The sequence below is a fragment of the Pieris brassicae genome, chromosome 2 (genome assembly GCF_905147105.1).
Source record: "Pieris brassicae chromosome 2, ilPieBrab1.1, whole genome shotgun sequence".
Taxonomy (NCBI): Eukaryota; Metazoa; Arthropoda; class Insecta; order Lepidoptera; family Pieridae; genus Pieris; species Pieris brassicae.
Genome location: NC_059666.1, coordinates 15,570,380 through 15,586,349, shown reverse-complemented (window position 1 = coordinate 15,586,349; position 15,970 = coordinate 15,570,380). Strand labels below are relative to the sequence as shown.

The window sequence follows — 15,970 nt, the reverse complement described above, 5'->3', positions numbered from 1 at the left end:
CCATCCATGTTTATCTAGCTAACAAAAAGTTTACACATATTTCAGATTTTCCGATCAATAGATATCTTTGACGGGTGATTGACACGGAGACATTTACGTCGATAGGCTGCCGAAATTGTGTAATATATAGTAATGAGCGTAGAAAAAATTCTATATGGTTGGGAATTAAAACACATATAAAGTATGATACATTTTCGTCAGATAAATAAAGAATATATAACCTGACATTTAGAACTCGAACTTTTCATTGGCTATAATCGCATTATGAAAAGTTAAACAATACCATACTACCATAAAGGAACACTTAAGTATGATTAAGAGAAAGATTCAAGTTATAAGTATAACTATTAGCGCGTGACGTCATCGAAATCGTTCTACAACCATAGCTTGAAGTTTTCGGTTGGTTTTTAGTGAGATACAGTTTTATTATGCTTGAAAGTATGTTACATACCTACGTGAATAACATTTTGTAGGCGTTATGTTCACAATTTACAGCCCACCTAAAACATATACAAACATAAAGTTATCCGATATACCGTAAAAAAACGTGTAGGTCTGTATCCCGTGCACTGTGATCAGCCGGTCGTAAGTATGGACTTACTGGAAGAGTAGCCGATGCGTGTGAATGTTGGTAGGTATCTAAATACTAGAGCTACGAGGATTTTCTTTAAGATAGAACAGCTTTTTATAATGTATGTACAATCATAAAAATATATATTTATAAATGAGTCATTAACAGATATTTGTATATAGGTACCTCCACTGATTTCATAAATCGTGTTGTAGACATTTTAGTCACCAGTTTTTGTAAAGAAAAAAGAAAATATTTATTTATTAATTAACACTTCGTTACACTACAGAAAATAATAGTAAATAAAACAAATGAGACCAGTATCCCTATAAGGTCATTAATAACTTTCTAATGCTCGTACGTTAGGTTTGAAGTGGGTAAAGTGAGCAAAATATATCGATTTGCAATAAAGGGCACTTCTGATATAATGTAACTGGCCTACATAAATCAACGAAAACGCTCAGCGACAGGAACCCAAATGAAATATAAACCGTGAAAATAGAGAAATGGTCCACCATTCAAGCGGATCTTGCCATGGCTTGTTTAATTTTAATATTATTATTGCGTTTATTTCTTTGATGTATTTTATTTTGATTGTGACACGTGTGTCAGATATTTAGAAGAATCATAGGTTCTTTTTAATAACTATCAAACTAGAAATCAAACGTTTCGTTATATTTATCATCATCTACTCTAGTAGATGACGCTTCACATACGGATTTATGAGTACGGACACGAGTCGTTCCAAAGTTAAAAGTGACGAACTCATAATTATACAATAAATCAAATCAGAAGCTAGAGGACTTTCACTGCCATATGCTTCTTTGAGGCAATCATCATCATTAAACTTGTTAATCTATCCGTCGTGATGTTATATATCCTGGTTGACATGTTTTCACTACACTTTTACAAACAATATATATAAAAAAAGATAATGGATAACTCGCAATAGAGCTATAAGTATAGAATAAATCTAGAAGCTAAATTCCGAAATAGCTTTCTCATCTAATCACAATTCGATTTCCGACATCCCGCACTATTTATTTAGAAAGACTGGCAACAGAGAAAACGCTGCGTCAAACAAAAATCTGTTATTCCCGCTGGAAGGGCGCCAAAGTAAACGCGCCAATACTTTTTACGAATCTGTCACAAGGAAATGATAATAGAATAAGTAACAGAAGATCTAGTTTTACGAAATGCACAAGTATATTGATATTTCCGTATATAGTCATCACTAAATATGTATAATATACTTGTTCTTTTCATGATAACCAAAATTTGTCACTAGAAAATATTTATAATTAAACATATTTATGCACAATTTAAGATTTTCTTCAATATGACACTTTTCTTTCAAGCTGTAAAGCTGCTGCATTGTTTGTTAATAACAGTTTATACAATACAGAGATATCAGGTGAAGATCAAATCAATATTTTATTGAGTTTGAGATACTAGAATCTTCTCTCACTGGTTATTTTTTAAGAAACATTATCAGTTAAACCAAAAACAAGTGACTACTCTCAGGGATAGGAGACTCATTTATTTATAAATTGCCATGATGCATGCTGTATAATTTCAGTCTACAGTCTAAATATCATTAGTTCTAGTCATTAATATAGAATATGTTACAAATGCATCTTGCTACACAATTATCTCACTTACCATAGATTTTAAGTTGGTCTTAAGAAACATAATAATATATGTATACCAAACAAAATTATTGAACTATTTTTATTAACAAAACCACTAATGCCTATAACTATGTAATTTGTTTTAAAATACCCTGTCGTATAAGTGTTTGACACTCAGATGTAGGCAGGAAGTGTCTACTATTTTTCTTTAACATAACAACATCACCATCTTCTAATTCTAATTTTCCATAATCTGTTATACACAGCACTTCAATATACAATGATTTAGGAGGTCTCAAATTCTCTGTTAGATCAATACCACTATAACCAATATCTTGGCCCAAAGACCTCATAAATGTTGCTAAATTGGTTGAATATTTAGAAAACCAATCATATTCACTGTCAGATAATAATTCTCTTATATCTGGAGGTAGGACTGAGCCAAATTCCCATCTCAAAGTTTTGATTTTATTAATGCGATCATACAGGTAAGCTAATAGGCACCTTTTATTGCGCTCTAGTGCTGAATGACGAACCTGAACAGTTGTCCACAATGACTTATTCTCTGATGTTGCATTTCTGAAAACACAAAATTTATATGAATGCATAAATTTTTATAGAACATGCTAAGGCATGTAAATTGTTATAACTACAAATTCCTCTTATATCTGTGAAGAATCAACATCATATTATTATATAAAAAGTATTACTTACGCATCATTCATGTTTAATTTAAACAAAATGTGCATTTCTTCAATTATTTGACGAATCTTTTCATCCTGCAAAAAATTAACAAATGATGTTATACTAATAAAATACAAAACATATATAAATGTAAGAAAACTAATTACATTGAATGGACTTAGTGTTTCTCGGTTTCTCTCCGATTCTTTTAATAATTCTATTACTTTTTCACCGAACATGCCGAGTAAGTTTGGTTTTTGATCCTTGAGCCGGTTTTTGTTTCAGTTGAATACCTACTTTAACTTTAAAAACCTAAATACATATTATAATCACGGGTTTTATAAAGATTTTCAGTATAATTTGTATTTTTTTTAATTATACAAAATATTTTGTAAACAGCATTTAACGTATAACAACATATTATGCTTTCAATTGTTAGTTGTCATAATCAAAAATGTCACTGTCAAATGAGGTGCTAAATTTATTTAAAAAATATATCGAATCACCAGAAAAACTTAACGTTAATTAGAACTAATAAGAAAAAGAAATAAACTAATAATTAGATCATTCCGCCACCACCACTAAGAATAATAAAAAACATAGAAACAACCTATATTGTCATATTTATCGATAAAAATAAAATATCGAACAGTAATTACTTTGTTATTAATGCAACAATTATTAATCTCGTATGTTTATTTTTAATTATTAAATTACATAAAGTCGGTTAAATACAATTTTAAAAAAATGTGTGCAAATGTCACATTTAGGTGGGTTGAATTAATGACATTTTGGGTAGAAAATAGATATGGAGTTAGCATGACTAATATGGATTTAAGAAATAAAAGAAACATTTTAGAATAAATTTGCTTAGAGAAAAACAATAAAATCAAATTCGAAAACAATCAATGAAAAAAAATGGTCAAGTTTATATAAATATAATAACTTATATTAAATATAATAACTTATAAAATTCATTGAACAGAAAATATATCAAACAATAAGAACAACAAAAGCATAAACTTACTCATAAAAAATCATCGTTTCTAATTTTTTACGTTTCAACGACTATGGGATTCAATTTGCTTAAAAAGCATAAAGCATCAGAATTTGATAATTAAGTTTACAATAGATCACAAACGCATGAGTGAAAATGAGTGTTTAGAGAAAATCCTTTATTTTCGGATTTGTTTCATGCGTTAGTCGTTGTTGTTCTAAGGTATCCCTTGTAAGGTATCTTTTGAATAAGATTTTTCTAATCTACAGAATTGATTATATCTTATATATATATATATATATATATTAATATACATGAAATGTGTCTGTATCACTGAAATCTGTGTATGTAAAATTTTCCTACTTTTTTATACATTTCATTATATATATATATATATATATATATATATATATATGTGTGTGTGTGTGTGTGCAAAAAGTTTGATAGCCAACATTAACAGACTAAGAATTATAAAGGTATTGCCATCAAAGAATTCTGATTCTGATAATATATATATATAATGTAATATAATGAAATGTATAAAAAAGTAGGAAAATGGCAATACCTTTATAATTCTTAGTCTGTTAATGTTGGCTATCAAACTTTTTGCATTTCCTATACGAATACGACTGATTTATACGAGTGATCTGTGCCGTGTGCGACTGAGTACTGACTAGTGACTACTGACTGACAATTATTACTACATAGTATTATTAGCTGTAAGCTGAGTTCAGTTCATAGTATAGATACATTATTACATTCTACATAACTTCAGTCAGTTGTTGTATGTTGTCATTTGTGGTCGTCATGCGTTAAAAGTACAATATTTTATTAATTTAAAATGTTCAAAAGCGCCAATTGTTAAATCTTATTCATCGTTTACTTTTAAAAATATATATTAAGCCGTGATTAATAGTGATAAGTGTTAATACTACATCACGATGAGTGCCAAGAAAGCTGTTGACACAAAATTCTTCGACGATGAAAATACGGACTCTGGTTTCCTTTCGGGGCCTCTTAGTGAACAAATCTTGACGGAGGAATACAATCCAGACGAAGATTCAAAAGAAAAACATGACGGAGCAAAAGATACACTAGACCGAACTTGTGATAAACAAGAAAAGAGTAAAGACGACAGCTGGAAAGATAATAAGAGCAGTAAAGATTTGTTGGGTGAACATGAAGAGTTTGATAGTGGAGTTATTTCTATGGAACTGAAGTCAGGTGAAATAGACTGTCAAGAGACATCATCATCACATGTCCCTGTAGAGCCCCTGATAGTGATTGAAGAAGTTAAAAGTGACAAATCAGTTCAGGCTCAAAAATATGACCTACCTCCAATCAACATATTGTTTGAACAAGATGAAGATGGTGATACGTGAGTTCCATCAACTTTCTTATTGTCAAATAATTGGTCTGTATGGTGAAAGGGAAAGTTATGAGATGTACTTTATAAGAATGAATGTGAATGGCTATGATTTGATCAGAGGCTTTTTTAATGAAGTACCGATGTTGTATCTAATCTGACAAAAGAAATCTATGTAGTAAATTAAAAAAGGATTTAATCTACAAGGACTACATCTAGTTGCATATGCAGTTTATGCTACATTTACTTAAATTACATATTTAGGCTCTTTACACCGCAAATAATGTATTGTTAAATAGTACTTCTTTTACAGACAACTTCACATTGCTGCAGTTCATGGATGTGACAAATCAGTTTCCACCCTCATAAAGATATGTCCTGAGAAAAAATTACTTAATATAGTTAATCGTTATGGCCACACAGCACTGCATCTTGCTGTACTTGCTGCACAACCTCATATTACAAAAATGCTTGTGGATGCAGGAGCTTCATTAAGTATTAGAGACTTCAACGGAGAGACACCGCTTCATATAGCTGTTCAAAGAAAATATGTGAAAAGCTTGAAACATCTTTTGGAACCTTTAAAAAGGAGTCCTCGGGAATATTTTAATGTATTGGATCAGAAGAATTACAATGGTAAGTACTTTAAATTTTTTACTTGTTGCTAGTTTCCTCTCACTTGTGTGAGTGAAAACTAGATCATAGTTAAAGTCTTACATAATATCAGTATTCAACTATATATTAATTCTTTGACAGTATATTTATAACTTACACATAAATAACATATTTTAAAATAATGATAGAATAGTAGATTTAATAACACATTAAGAAATAGCTAAATGATGATATTGCTTATCACTGTTTAAAAAAAATCCACAATGTTTAACTTTTTATTGGGATTCCTATTTAAAAGCAAATATGTTCATTTATTTTAACACTTAAAAAAATAAAGCAGTTAAAAATAAATTATAACATACCTAAATACAGTACAATACTATTGAGACCATGTTGATATGATCATGAACAGTAACAAGTACTGAAAAATGTGAATTTGTGCAAGATTCCTGAAGGTAAAAAACCCAAGGTTTTCCTTGAATAAGACTATCAAAAGTAATTTGTATAAATAGTTCTACTCTATTAGGACTGTTCATAGTAAATAATATATTTTACCACAACAATTTATGTTCTAATAATAGGGTAATTAATATAAATGTACAAGCTGTTCATCATCACCTCAGTCCATATTTGGTTAAGATATAACAGCATCTTAAATTATTTGATAAAAAACCATTTATTTAATATAGTATATACAATATTAAAAGTATGTATTTCTGCTGTACATTTTGATGATAAAAAAAATGTGAATACACAAAAATAAAATATTTAAACTAATTAACTTACGTACTCCTCATGACGCTACTTTATAATTATGGAAACCTGATCGTGGTAATGACATTTGTAATAGAAAATATAACGGATATTAACCTGCCGGATATGAACTTGTCGTCCTTCACAGGCATTGTTAAGAAATTGCAGGACACTGGCACGCAAATGCACGTCATTATAAAAAAGATGTCACTAGGATGTATTGAATAGGTAGCCGACCAGTTATCGTAAACATTGTTTACGTGTTCAGAAAGATGACCGTCAAGGTCTTGAGCACACTCAATGGAATCCGTATCCTTGGCAAGTCACGCGCGGGAAATACAACTGATGATACAAATGATTGATTTTATTGACGCGTGGAAAAGTCTAGATTTACCCTAAACAAACAGCTAGCTATTTTATTTAAAGTCCAATATTTTCACCAAATAAAGGTAGAATTTTTTATAGATTCACATTTACGCTAAAGCACTGGGACTAGATTATGTTTTCGAAACCTGTTAGAGACCTCTCAGTTTCATTGAGCCAGATCTAAGCTACTCCTATCTCGCTTTAAACTTCGAAAGGTCTTGAAGTGTATTTTTTAACGAATTTATTGAATGTTATATTAATGCTGCTATTAAAATGTTTAATTGAACATTTTAAGTAGGGAAGGAAATGTCTACAGACGGGTTTTCCTATATTATATAATGCTTCGTCCTTGCCTTGAAACTTTCAGCAACTATTGACATAGGTTTTCCCATCGTTGTGACCTCATTTCTTAATAATATAAACGATAGGAGGTAGCATTGTTTGAATTATTATTCTTTCAATATGAACTTAAACAAATTAACCGTATTCATTTTGGAATTCCCAAGAAGTGCTAATGTTACCAAAAGTAAATAATTACGGTGTATATTTAGGCGATTGGCAACTGCGCTATACGATGGGTATTCCCGAAGTGTTCTCGTAACACATAACGATGTGAACCGGCTCGCGGAGAAAGCGTTGCAAACATTCACTAAGCCCAAACTTCGACGCCAGTATGGCTGCGTGGGATATCCCACATTCAATGTGTTGCTTATACAATGTTACGTGACTCTTGTATGAGGTTGTGGTTTTTCCAACTTATATGATTTCAACGATAAATAAGCGATCATTGACACGTGTATTAAATTATGTGTGTCACCTTGCGCGAACGCAGCTTATGCCTCGCTAATTATATGCAACTTTAAAGAGTAAACGTAGATTAGTTTTCTTGTTATTTATTAAAACGTATACGTTGCTTTGTTTACTTTAGTCAGTTGCATAATAGCAAGTCTGTTTGTTATCATTTATTGCGCCGACAGTCACTTGTACTTGACTAACTCTAAACGCGCGATTGGATACATATCTTAAATACAAATATTCTTGTAATATAATAGACGAAATGAGTGATCTTTGGTGACTAACCAAAAATACTCACCACTCTCAATCACATGGCCCGAATATAAACTAAATAAACAATTCAATGAACCGTTGTCGGAATGTACATAAGGTTCTCGTATACTATCTAAGGAAAACCGCAACCTGGAATTAAGACGAGAATAAGACGAGTCATCCGCCTAATGCTTGATTTAAGTGCAACAATGACTTGGGTATTCTTTGGGTAATTCCGAGGTGAAAGTATTTCGAAGGCTTCGGAAATCCCAATCTGTTTATCTGCGATAATGATGCAGCTTTTGTGTGCACCTGAGTTTTAGGTCTTGTTACAATTTATTCCTTATTATGCATTAGATATGATTTTTTATATTAACATGACGCAGTTTCATGCAATAAGGCGCAGGTGGTAAACACTAGGTATAGATAAATATATACTTTCCTGAATCGTTGCCTACTCACGTGGTCTAAGGCATTTGGATAAATCGATGACCGCACCGATTTTTTGGAAAACCAACATGAATCCGGTTTCCACATAATAAATTGCTTTAAGAAATTCAAAGTTTATTGTACCTAATGATTAATATGATTCAAGTGTGTACGTAGTATGTTAAGGAGCAAACAAGGAATTTCCCATGACATGCTTCATTAATGGTGATGCATTTATTTTAAATAGTTGTCATATTTTAGTTATATAACAATTATATATATATTAATATTCGGGTACTGATTGGTTTTAATTATGTGTATTGAGGTTTTTGTCTTAACTTACCTGAGTCTACTTTAAAACGTTAAAATTTTGTTGTAGGCTTAGTTTTGTTGATGTATCAGTTGCATACAATATGATACGTCATTTATAAATAATTCCAACCTTATTCGTAGAATTATCATAGTCTCACATGTATCAGTTAAATATGACGCGGAAGCAGTGAAAATACCATCGACCGTATATGGTGAGGGCAACAGCGCGCGCGCCGATTGCCACATTATTCGGAAAACCCGAGTGCTCCCCGCGCCGCGCTCCCCTCTCACCCGCGTCCACATGACCGCTCGCGCCCATTTACTTCTACGCAGCTGATTATTTACACCTCATTTTATATAGGTTTCATACGTTTGCGTGCATAATAATGTATACTGGCTTTGGCTGTAACATTGCAATTAGCTTCCAGCACCACCAACCTTGACGTTACTTTACTGATATACTCATCACGGCGCAAATGGGTCAAATTGTAACTGGATTTTTAAATACCCGCATTAACTGATAACAGAAATACTATTTTATATCGTGCGATAGATACATGACCTTTTATCTAGAGCTAAATGGGCCGCCATTTGTGCGTTTAGTTTTATCACCACTGCCTAATTTTAAGATGATGCCAAGAGTTTTATAAAATAGTTGTCAATGTACCTACATCTATATAGATATTTGAATAATAATACTTTTTTGCATAGATCGATAGAGAGATTATCTGATCAGCTGTGATAGAAAACTCGTCTGCTGTCATTGACTTAGCTAATATTGTCTTAGTCACACGGCATACCTATTGTATATACCTTGATAAACTTGTTGTCATGAGAATACGATATAATTGCAAAGTTTTTATATAATGTCGCATTTGGCTAAAAAATAGATTTAAACTTAAAGTAGAATAATTAATATGCACATAATACAAATAACTGGTCGTATGACGTAGTTTCAAGGTGAATTTACAATAATTCGTTGATTCTGGCTTATAGTAATCGTCTAACCCCGTGTCTGCTATAACAACGTTTGGCATCTGTTGAAATACATATATAAAACCTCTTCCCGTAATAAATACTCTAGATATTAAAACTATGAGCTCAGTTATTTCGGTCATAAAATGTTTGATGAAAATAACACTGGACAGGGGCCAGCGTCTGTTTTAGGCACAGATGACATGCATGACGGCGAGGATACATTTTTAGAAAATTAAGCTAATTCTTCCCCTGATAAATAAATTATTTACATTTCGAAAGTTTAAATATTTTGTCGGAGCTGTTTACGTGTTAGTCAATAAAAAGAAAAACATGTTTAACTTGTTAAAATAATAATATATTGAATACTTACGTCTTCGGACGAATTTTACTGCAAATTTTGAGAAGGTTGTACGTTAGAAGAATTGATAAATTTCCTTAATAACGTAGACAATTAAAATTATACTGAGACATCTGTTTTGTTTCATCCATTTTTTATCACTTATTAATTCTACAAATAATTGATGCATTTTCTGTTGTAAACTCGCATCTAATTATAATTAATTAATTTTTATTTAATATAATTTTTTCATTATTTGAAAACCACTTAGTATTCGTGGCTATTTGCTTTACGTACATGCCATTATGACCTTTCGGGTCCAAGGTAAATTAGCCGGACGAAGTAACTGTTATAATTGTTATATACTTAAAATAAATATTACGCATTACGTTATGCGCCATTAATATTTAAAATTATACTCTCTATATTTCCTTACTGTTTTTGGTAAAACATTATGTAAAGTATGACTTATATACTTTCAGGTCAGACGTGCCTTCATCTCGCAGCTTCAAAAGGGTACATAGACGAGATAAGGATGTTGGTCTCCTATCGAGCTAATATAAATGCCAAGGTATTTAATTGTTACCTTGTTATTGGTATATATATATTTATTGTATCTGTATGTACTGTTATATATATGTACAATTATTTGTTTTAAGAAAAGTCTTATCAATTACAAGTAGAAGCATTATCAATGTTCTGAGGGGTGAATTTTATAAATGGATTTTTCAAAATAATAACTTATTATTATTTAATTTTAACAATACCTAGGTAACACTGAAAATGTTAAGAAAATGAAAAACGGCTTCATGTAATATTGTTTGAACTTGACTCATACCAATGCCTAGGCTTGCTCGCATCAGCTGATAGGCCACTCTCTTATCTTCCTCTATCATGCGTCGCACAGCACTGATGTTATCTTCAGTAGTCGCTGTTAAAGGACTTCCCTCACGCGGATCATCATTGAGATTCCTACGTCCACGCTTAAACTCGTTAAACCAATTGTTAATAGTGGCACGAGATGGGGCTTCATTAAGAAATGCTTTTCGAGGCCTATCAGAGCTTTGTTGTTGAGAACCACCCAGTAGTAGCCCACAACGAAAGTTATAATAAATCATTGACCGAAAATTTTCTCGCGTTAGGTTTATTTTCACGTGTAACAAGAGTTTTAGATTTGCCGCCAATTCACAAAAACAAATGACAACTGAATGCAAAATACTACATTAGATTCTAAAATTGAAATAAAATAAAAAATCATTAGCAATGTTTCTAAGTGGCCCGTTGTAAACATTTTCAGTGTTACCCACGTATAATACAATATTGGTTTAAAGTACATAGAAAGCAATAAATAGTCAAAGTTTTCCGCCGATGCAACCAAAAATGTTAATGATTTGTTACTAGAAATGTTAAAGATTCACCACGAATCTGATCAATCCTGATAGAATAATGATTTCAATAGTGTATCGATTAGTAGAATACGAACTTCCAAAGAAAGCTAATTTCATTAATTTATTCATCTAAGACTCTATCGATCTAGTATTTTCAAATCTTCGCTCAATTAATAGCAATTATACGATATATATATAGGGGTCATTTATTCCCGTTTTAGCGTCATCATTTACGTGATTTATTACATGGATCTTGAACTCAATGTTGAAAGCGGAAACACTCGAAGTTACGCGTAATTCTTTCTGTTACGTAGTCTAAGTAATTTTTTGTAAAGTAGTACAAAATAGGCTTAGCTTATGGACGCTTACGAAGAGAAAAGATTGCATTAATCGAATTTGTTTGAATTATTCAAATAATTTCCTATATTATTTATCAAGTTACGCTTTGATGTTAGATATCTGTTATCTGGTAGGTAATTTAGTACATATTAATGATACAAACCTATCTGATTATAATCGCAAGATTCTCGTTAAGTGTCCTTTATTTAATTATAAATCACAATATCATGTCATGTATGTTATCTATCAATAATAAAGTTTTACTACTTTTATACAAATTATAATGCAATTGCTTGTCATTATATTAAAACTGGCATTTATTTAATTAGTTACTACGTGACGTTTTTGTGTATTTCTTTTGGGAAACCCGTTGACAATCGTGATATCTGATAAGACGATAGCGGGTTTTTACTGCGCTATAGGTAGGTATGTAGTTCCTATTTTCACCAGCGCACTAATAAGGAAACTGATTGTTTTCAATATTTTAACATTATACAATTGTGTAATAGAATATGTGATAACTTAAAAGAATTCATATTTCTAAAACATATAATATAGACTATATGTTACCAGTTTTCTTCAAACTAAACTTAGTAAAGAATGATTAGTATTTTGAAGAAATAATAAATAACCAAACTAAATTGTTATAATTATTATGTCGCTCTACAAAGTATATTTAATTTCCCATTTGCTAATTATATTACGTTATAGTTTACGTGTATCACACTGCTAAAACCATCTGAACTCATTTTTGCGTGAAACTTAATTCAGATATAAGTTTGTCTATTTTAAGATTTTGCTTAATAATGATTTAATTTGAATATAATTACGATAAAGATATTTTAGCTTCACTAGATTTGGTTATATTTCCTGTTTTAGGGGCGATAGGGCCTAACAGAAAAGATAACTTCACAAATCAATGTTATCACAATTAAATTACTGGTGGAATATAAACGCAATAATTTGAATTAGTTCTTGCTTATCATGCAATCGTTGAATCGTAATAATGCATAAGGAAATTCATAACTTAATGGCCCTTTTTAAAATCTCGTGCATGATGAGGACTTCTGAAATAATTACTGACTTTTTCATAGAAATGCTTGTTTTGCAGGAGGGTTTAGCCGGTCGCACTCCACTTCACATTGCAACACAGAGGCGGGACGAGGCCCTACTGCGGTACTTATTGACTGAGACAGCGGCTGACCGGGGAGCCAGAGACTACGCGGGTCGCACAGCAAGACGCTTCGCTCGCAATACTAGCGTGGAGCAATTCTTTACTGATGATTATTCTGATGATGACGATTATGATAGCGATTCAGAGGTGAGCATTTGAACTTAGCAACCATTCAATTACTCATTTCAGTCATACATCGATCAATTCTTCAAATTACCTCTAAAGTATTTAGTATAAGAACCTTCCTTATTTTTGTGTTTTTTTTTTAGAATGAGAGTGAGATGGAGAGGTTTGAAGAGATGCATCAAATGATGGCTGCTTGTACTACGACGTGCGCATAACAACACAATTCTATGTGCAATTCATGAACCATAGCTTTAATTAACAAGTGAGAACAGAATGCCTGTTTGACGGCTAGGGCAAATGTCGGAGGAAGTCGCGAAGCTAGTCTTCTAATCGAAACGTTATAAGTTATATTCATTTAAAATTATTTACATCATGTCTGTATCAGTTCCATACATTCACACCTATGTGTTTATGAATTACACAGTACGGTGTTTAAGCGGTTTGTAATATGAAATTGCAATCTGATAAATCAGCTATTGTAAATATAATAATTTGAACATATATATTTATTACTTGTAGTTATGTCGTTGATAAGTTCAAATTATTCTATTTGGCTGTATCAGTCATTGCCATAATGATAAGTATACTCGTAGAACCGAATGTTATTTTAACTTACTATCAGAAAAATGGAACATAGCAGTACAGTCAATTTGTAGGTTTTGATGTCACGTGTGTGAGCGTGTCTTTGTGTAGCATTACATATAAAAAACAAATTTAAAAATTCATGTTTGACAAATCAAGTTGAGTAATCCAGTCAATACAGTCTGGACCAATGCCATTATGAGGTCGTGTAGTCTTCCATAACGATTATTAAATATGTATATTACTTATTTACTGTTTTATTATGTGTTAATACTTATATAAAATTAATATGACTGTTAGGACTTTAACTTACGTTAAAGGAAAATGCTTGAATATACTACGTTGTTTTGAATGATGTAATATATTATTCATATTTATGGAATTTCCTTCGGGTTTCGGATGTGACATTGTTATTTACGGAAAATAAGAATCACTCCTTGTTTAACCTTAGGCTCCAAACAGACTTTTAATTAAAGCAGTGATGGAAGCTTAATTATATTTTTGATTTACTTTAAACTGAGAAAGGTTCAAACAGTCTAGTTCCTCTAGTTAAAGAGTTACTTATGGATTTTAAACTTGTTTACTTTTTGCAGCTATTGTATTTTATTAGTTACATAAATTTAATAAGTTATAAATCCGATAATATTTACTAAAATTAATCATATTTTGAATTGTAAATGTCATGTTGCCAGGTGCAAGATGGGTTGATATTTATTGCGCCGTCGTATAAGTCGAAATTTGATTGTTGATCCAGTACTGTTGCGATGCCGCAATTTAAAAATGTTATCTGGAATCCTATAAATTTCCGTTTATTATTAATGCGGTCGAGATATTAGTTGTAATAATTCTATGATGAAAGCGACAAAACTAATTGACTTGCGTTGAAAAATGTCAATCATTCGACCTGTAAAAAATCCGATAGTTTTGATAAGTAATTAGTTTAACGACTTTAATTCGAAAGCGGAAGCACTTACATTTTTTAGTTTTTCTATATGTTCTAAAAATATGATGATGAAGATAAATGCTCTATTTATCCTAACCAATAGAAATCTCTATGTGCCTAGTACTAGTTCCTTCGTCCTGGAATCACAGATATCTTGTTGACTTTGTTTATGTAACAAAAACTTTTTTATAAAATCTTTATCATATGACACCGTTATTTAAAGGTCATTATTGTATTATGATTAGTATATAATTACTGTCTATTATCTGCAATTAGTTGAAATATATAATATTTAATATTATACAGATTTGTTTTTATTACGTAACTTAACTAGCTAAGTGAAAGCAACGAAATGTATACCTTTCAGCTGTTCCCCACTACAAACATATATTTTTATTCCATTTTATTTAAAACAAAATTTAGACAATGATTTTATTTCAAGATCCTGACCTGTTACCACTACATATTGATGAAGGAAACTAATATTGGGTCTTAGCCTTCGATTTCAGTATCTGTTCCGTTTTAATATTTTGAGGTCTAATCCATGCCGGGTTTGTTTCGTTTTTTTTTTGCGTAGAAAGATAAGTCCATTGGTGGTAGCTGTGATTCGAAAGAACAATTCCTCGGGTCGCTTAAGGATGAGAAACGCCACTAGGCCAACGCTGCAACTAACCTTGGTATGCCCATAAGACGTTAAATTTATATTGGCAAGTTAGATTGGCTGTCTTGTGAAGCTCGTATAGATACATTAATAGGTTTAGTTTTTTCTTCATCTCCTAATACGGTAAATATTTACTGTTTCATTATAGACTAACTACGCTACTAAGTGCCTATTATTATCGTTATTCACCTTTAACTCTCATTAGCGCCATTGATACTTAAACATCTTTATAATATAACGAGGCATTGTTTCAGCTTTATTAAATAATGTTATGTTAAACTTTATCCTAACCAATAGTTTGGTTGAGAAAGAAATATATTTTAAGATTTATTATGTGTTTTTACAGAAGCATCTAGGTACTTTGCTAACTACCGATTACTTTGAATAAGGTTGGAGTCATAAATATGTTTACTTACAAAACATTTGTTTTTATAAGCTAAAGGTGATTACGCCATCCATGAAATCGTCTTGAGTCCCCTAAGATTATTTTTTTATAAAACGATAAATATAACAAATCACTTAAAAAAACAATGTTATAATTAAAAATATACTTTAATATTGTAAAAAATCCTTAGAACTAATAATATACAACCACATTAATATGTTCGCTTTATTATAACGGAATATCTTTAATTTTTGTATAATTGGTAAATATCACTATTAATGAATGG

General features: G+C 31.2%; 2 protein-coding genes across 2 annotated transcripts; one reads left to right on the top strand and one right to left on the bottom strand.

Annotated features, from left to right (window-relative positions):
* Positions 1–443: 443 nt before the first annotated feature.
* LOC123720830 (DNA replication complex GINS protein PSF1-like) lies at positions 444–3,297 on the bottom strand. Its single transcript, XM_045677611.1, has 3 exons — positions 3,054–3,297; positions 2,917–2,981; positions 444–2,781 (listed from the first exon to the last, which is right to left on the bottom strand). Exons 1-3 carry the CDS (start codon positions 3,123–3,125, stop codon positions 2,331–2,333), a joined length of 588 nt encoding a protein of 195 aa, XP_045533567.1. The 5' UTR covers positions 3,126–3,297; the 3' UTR covers positions 444–2,330.
* Positions 3,298–4,598: 1,301 nt separating this feature from the next.
* On the top strand, positions 4,599–14,939 carry LOC123719990 (NF-kappa-B inhibitor cactus-like). The gene is made up of 5 exons (XM_045676367.1): positions 4,599–5,261; positions 5,563–5,885; positions 10,569–10,657; positions 12,925–13,134; positions 13,257–14,939. Exons 1-5 carry the CDS (start codon positions 4,825–4,827, stop codon positions 13,326–13,328), a joined length of 1,131 nt encoding a protein of 376 aa, XP_045532323.1. The 5' UTR covers positions 4,599–4,824; the 3' UTR covers positions 13,329–14,939.
* The last annotated feature ends 1,031 nt before the right edge of the window (positions 14,940–15,970 follow it).

What these genes read in the sequence shown, in the direction of transcription:
- LOC123720830 (XM_045677611.1), bottom strand. Translation starts at nt 3,125, where the DNA reads ATGTTCGGTGAAAAAGTAATAGAATTATTAAAAGAATCGGAGAGAAAC. An exon ending in AAACACTAAGTCCATTCAAT is followed by an intron (nt 2,982 to 3,053) that starts GTAATTAGTTTT and finishes AATTTTTTGCAG; the next exon opens with GATGAAAAGATTCGTCAAAT. An exon ending in AAATTAAACATGAATGATGC is followed by an intron (nt 2,782 to 2,916) that starts GTAAGTAATACT and finishes TTGTGTTTTCAG; the next exon opens with AAATGCAACATCAGAGAATA.
- LOC123719990 (XM_045676367.1), top strand. Translation starts at nt 4,825, where the DNA reads ATGAGTGCCAAGAAAGCTGTTGACACAAAATTCTTCGACGATGAAAAT. An exon ending in GAGCTAATATAAATGCCAAG is followed by an intron (nt 10,658 to 12,924) that starts GTATTTAATTGT and finishes CTTGTTTTGCAG; the next exon opens with GAGGGTTTAGCCGGTCGCAC. An exon ending in ATTATGATAGCGATTCAGAG is followed by an intron (nt 13,135 to 13,256) that starts GTGAGCATTTGA and finishes TTTTTTTTTTAG; the next exon opens with AATGAGAGTGAGATGGAGAG.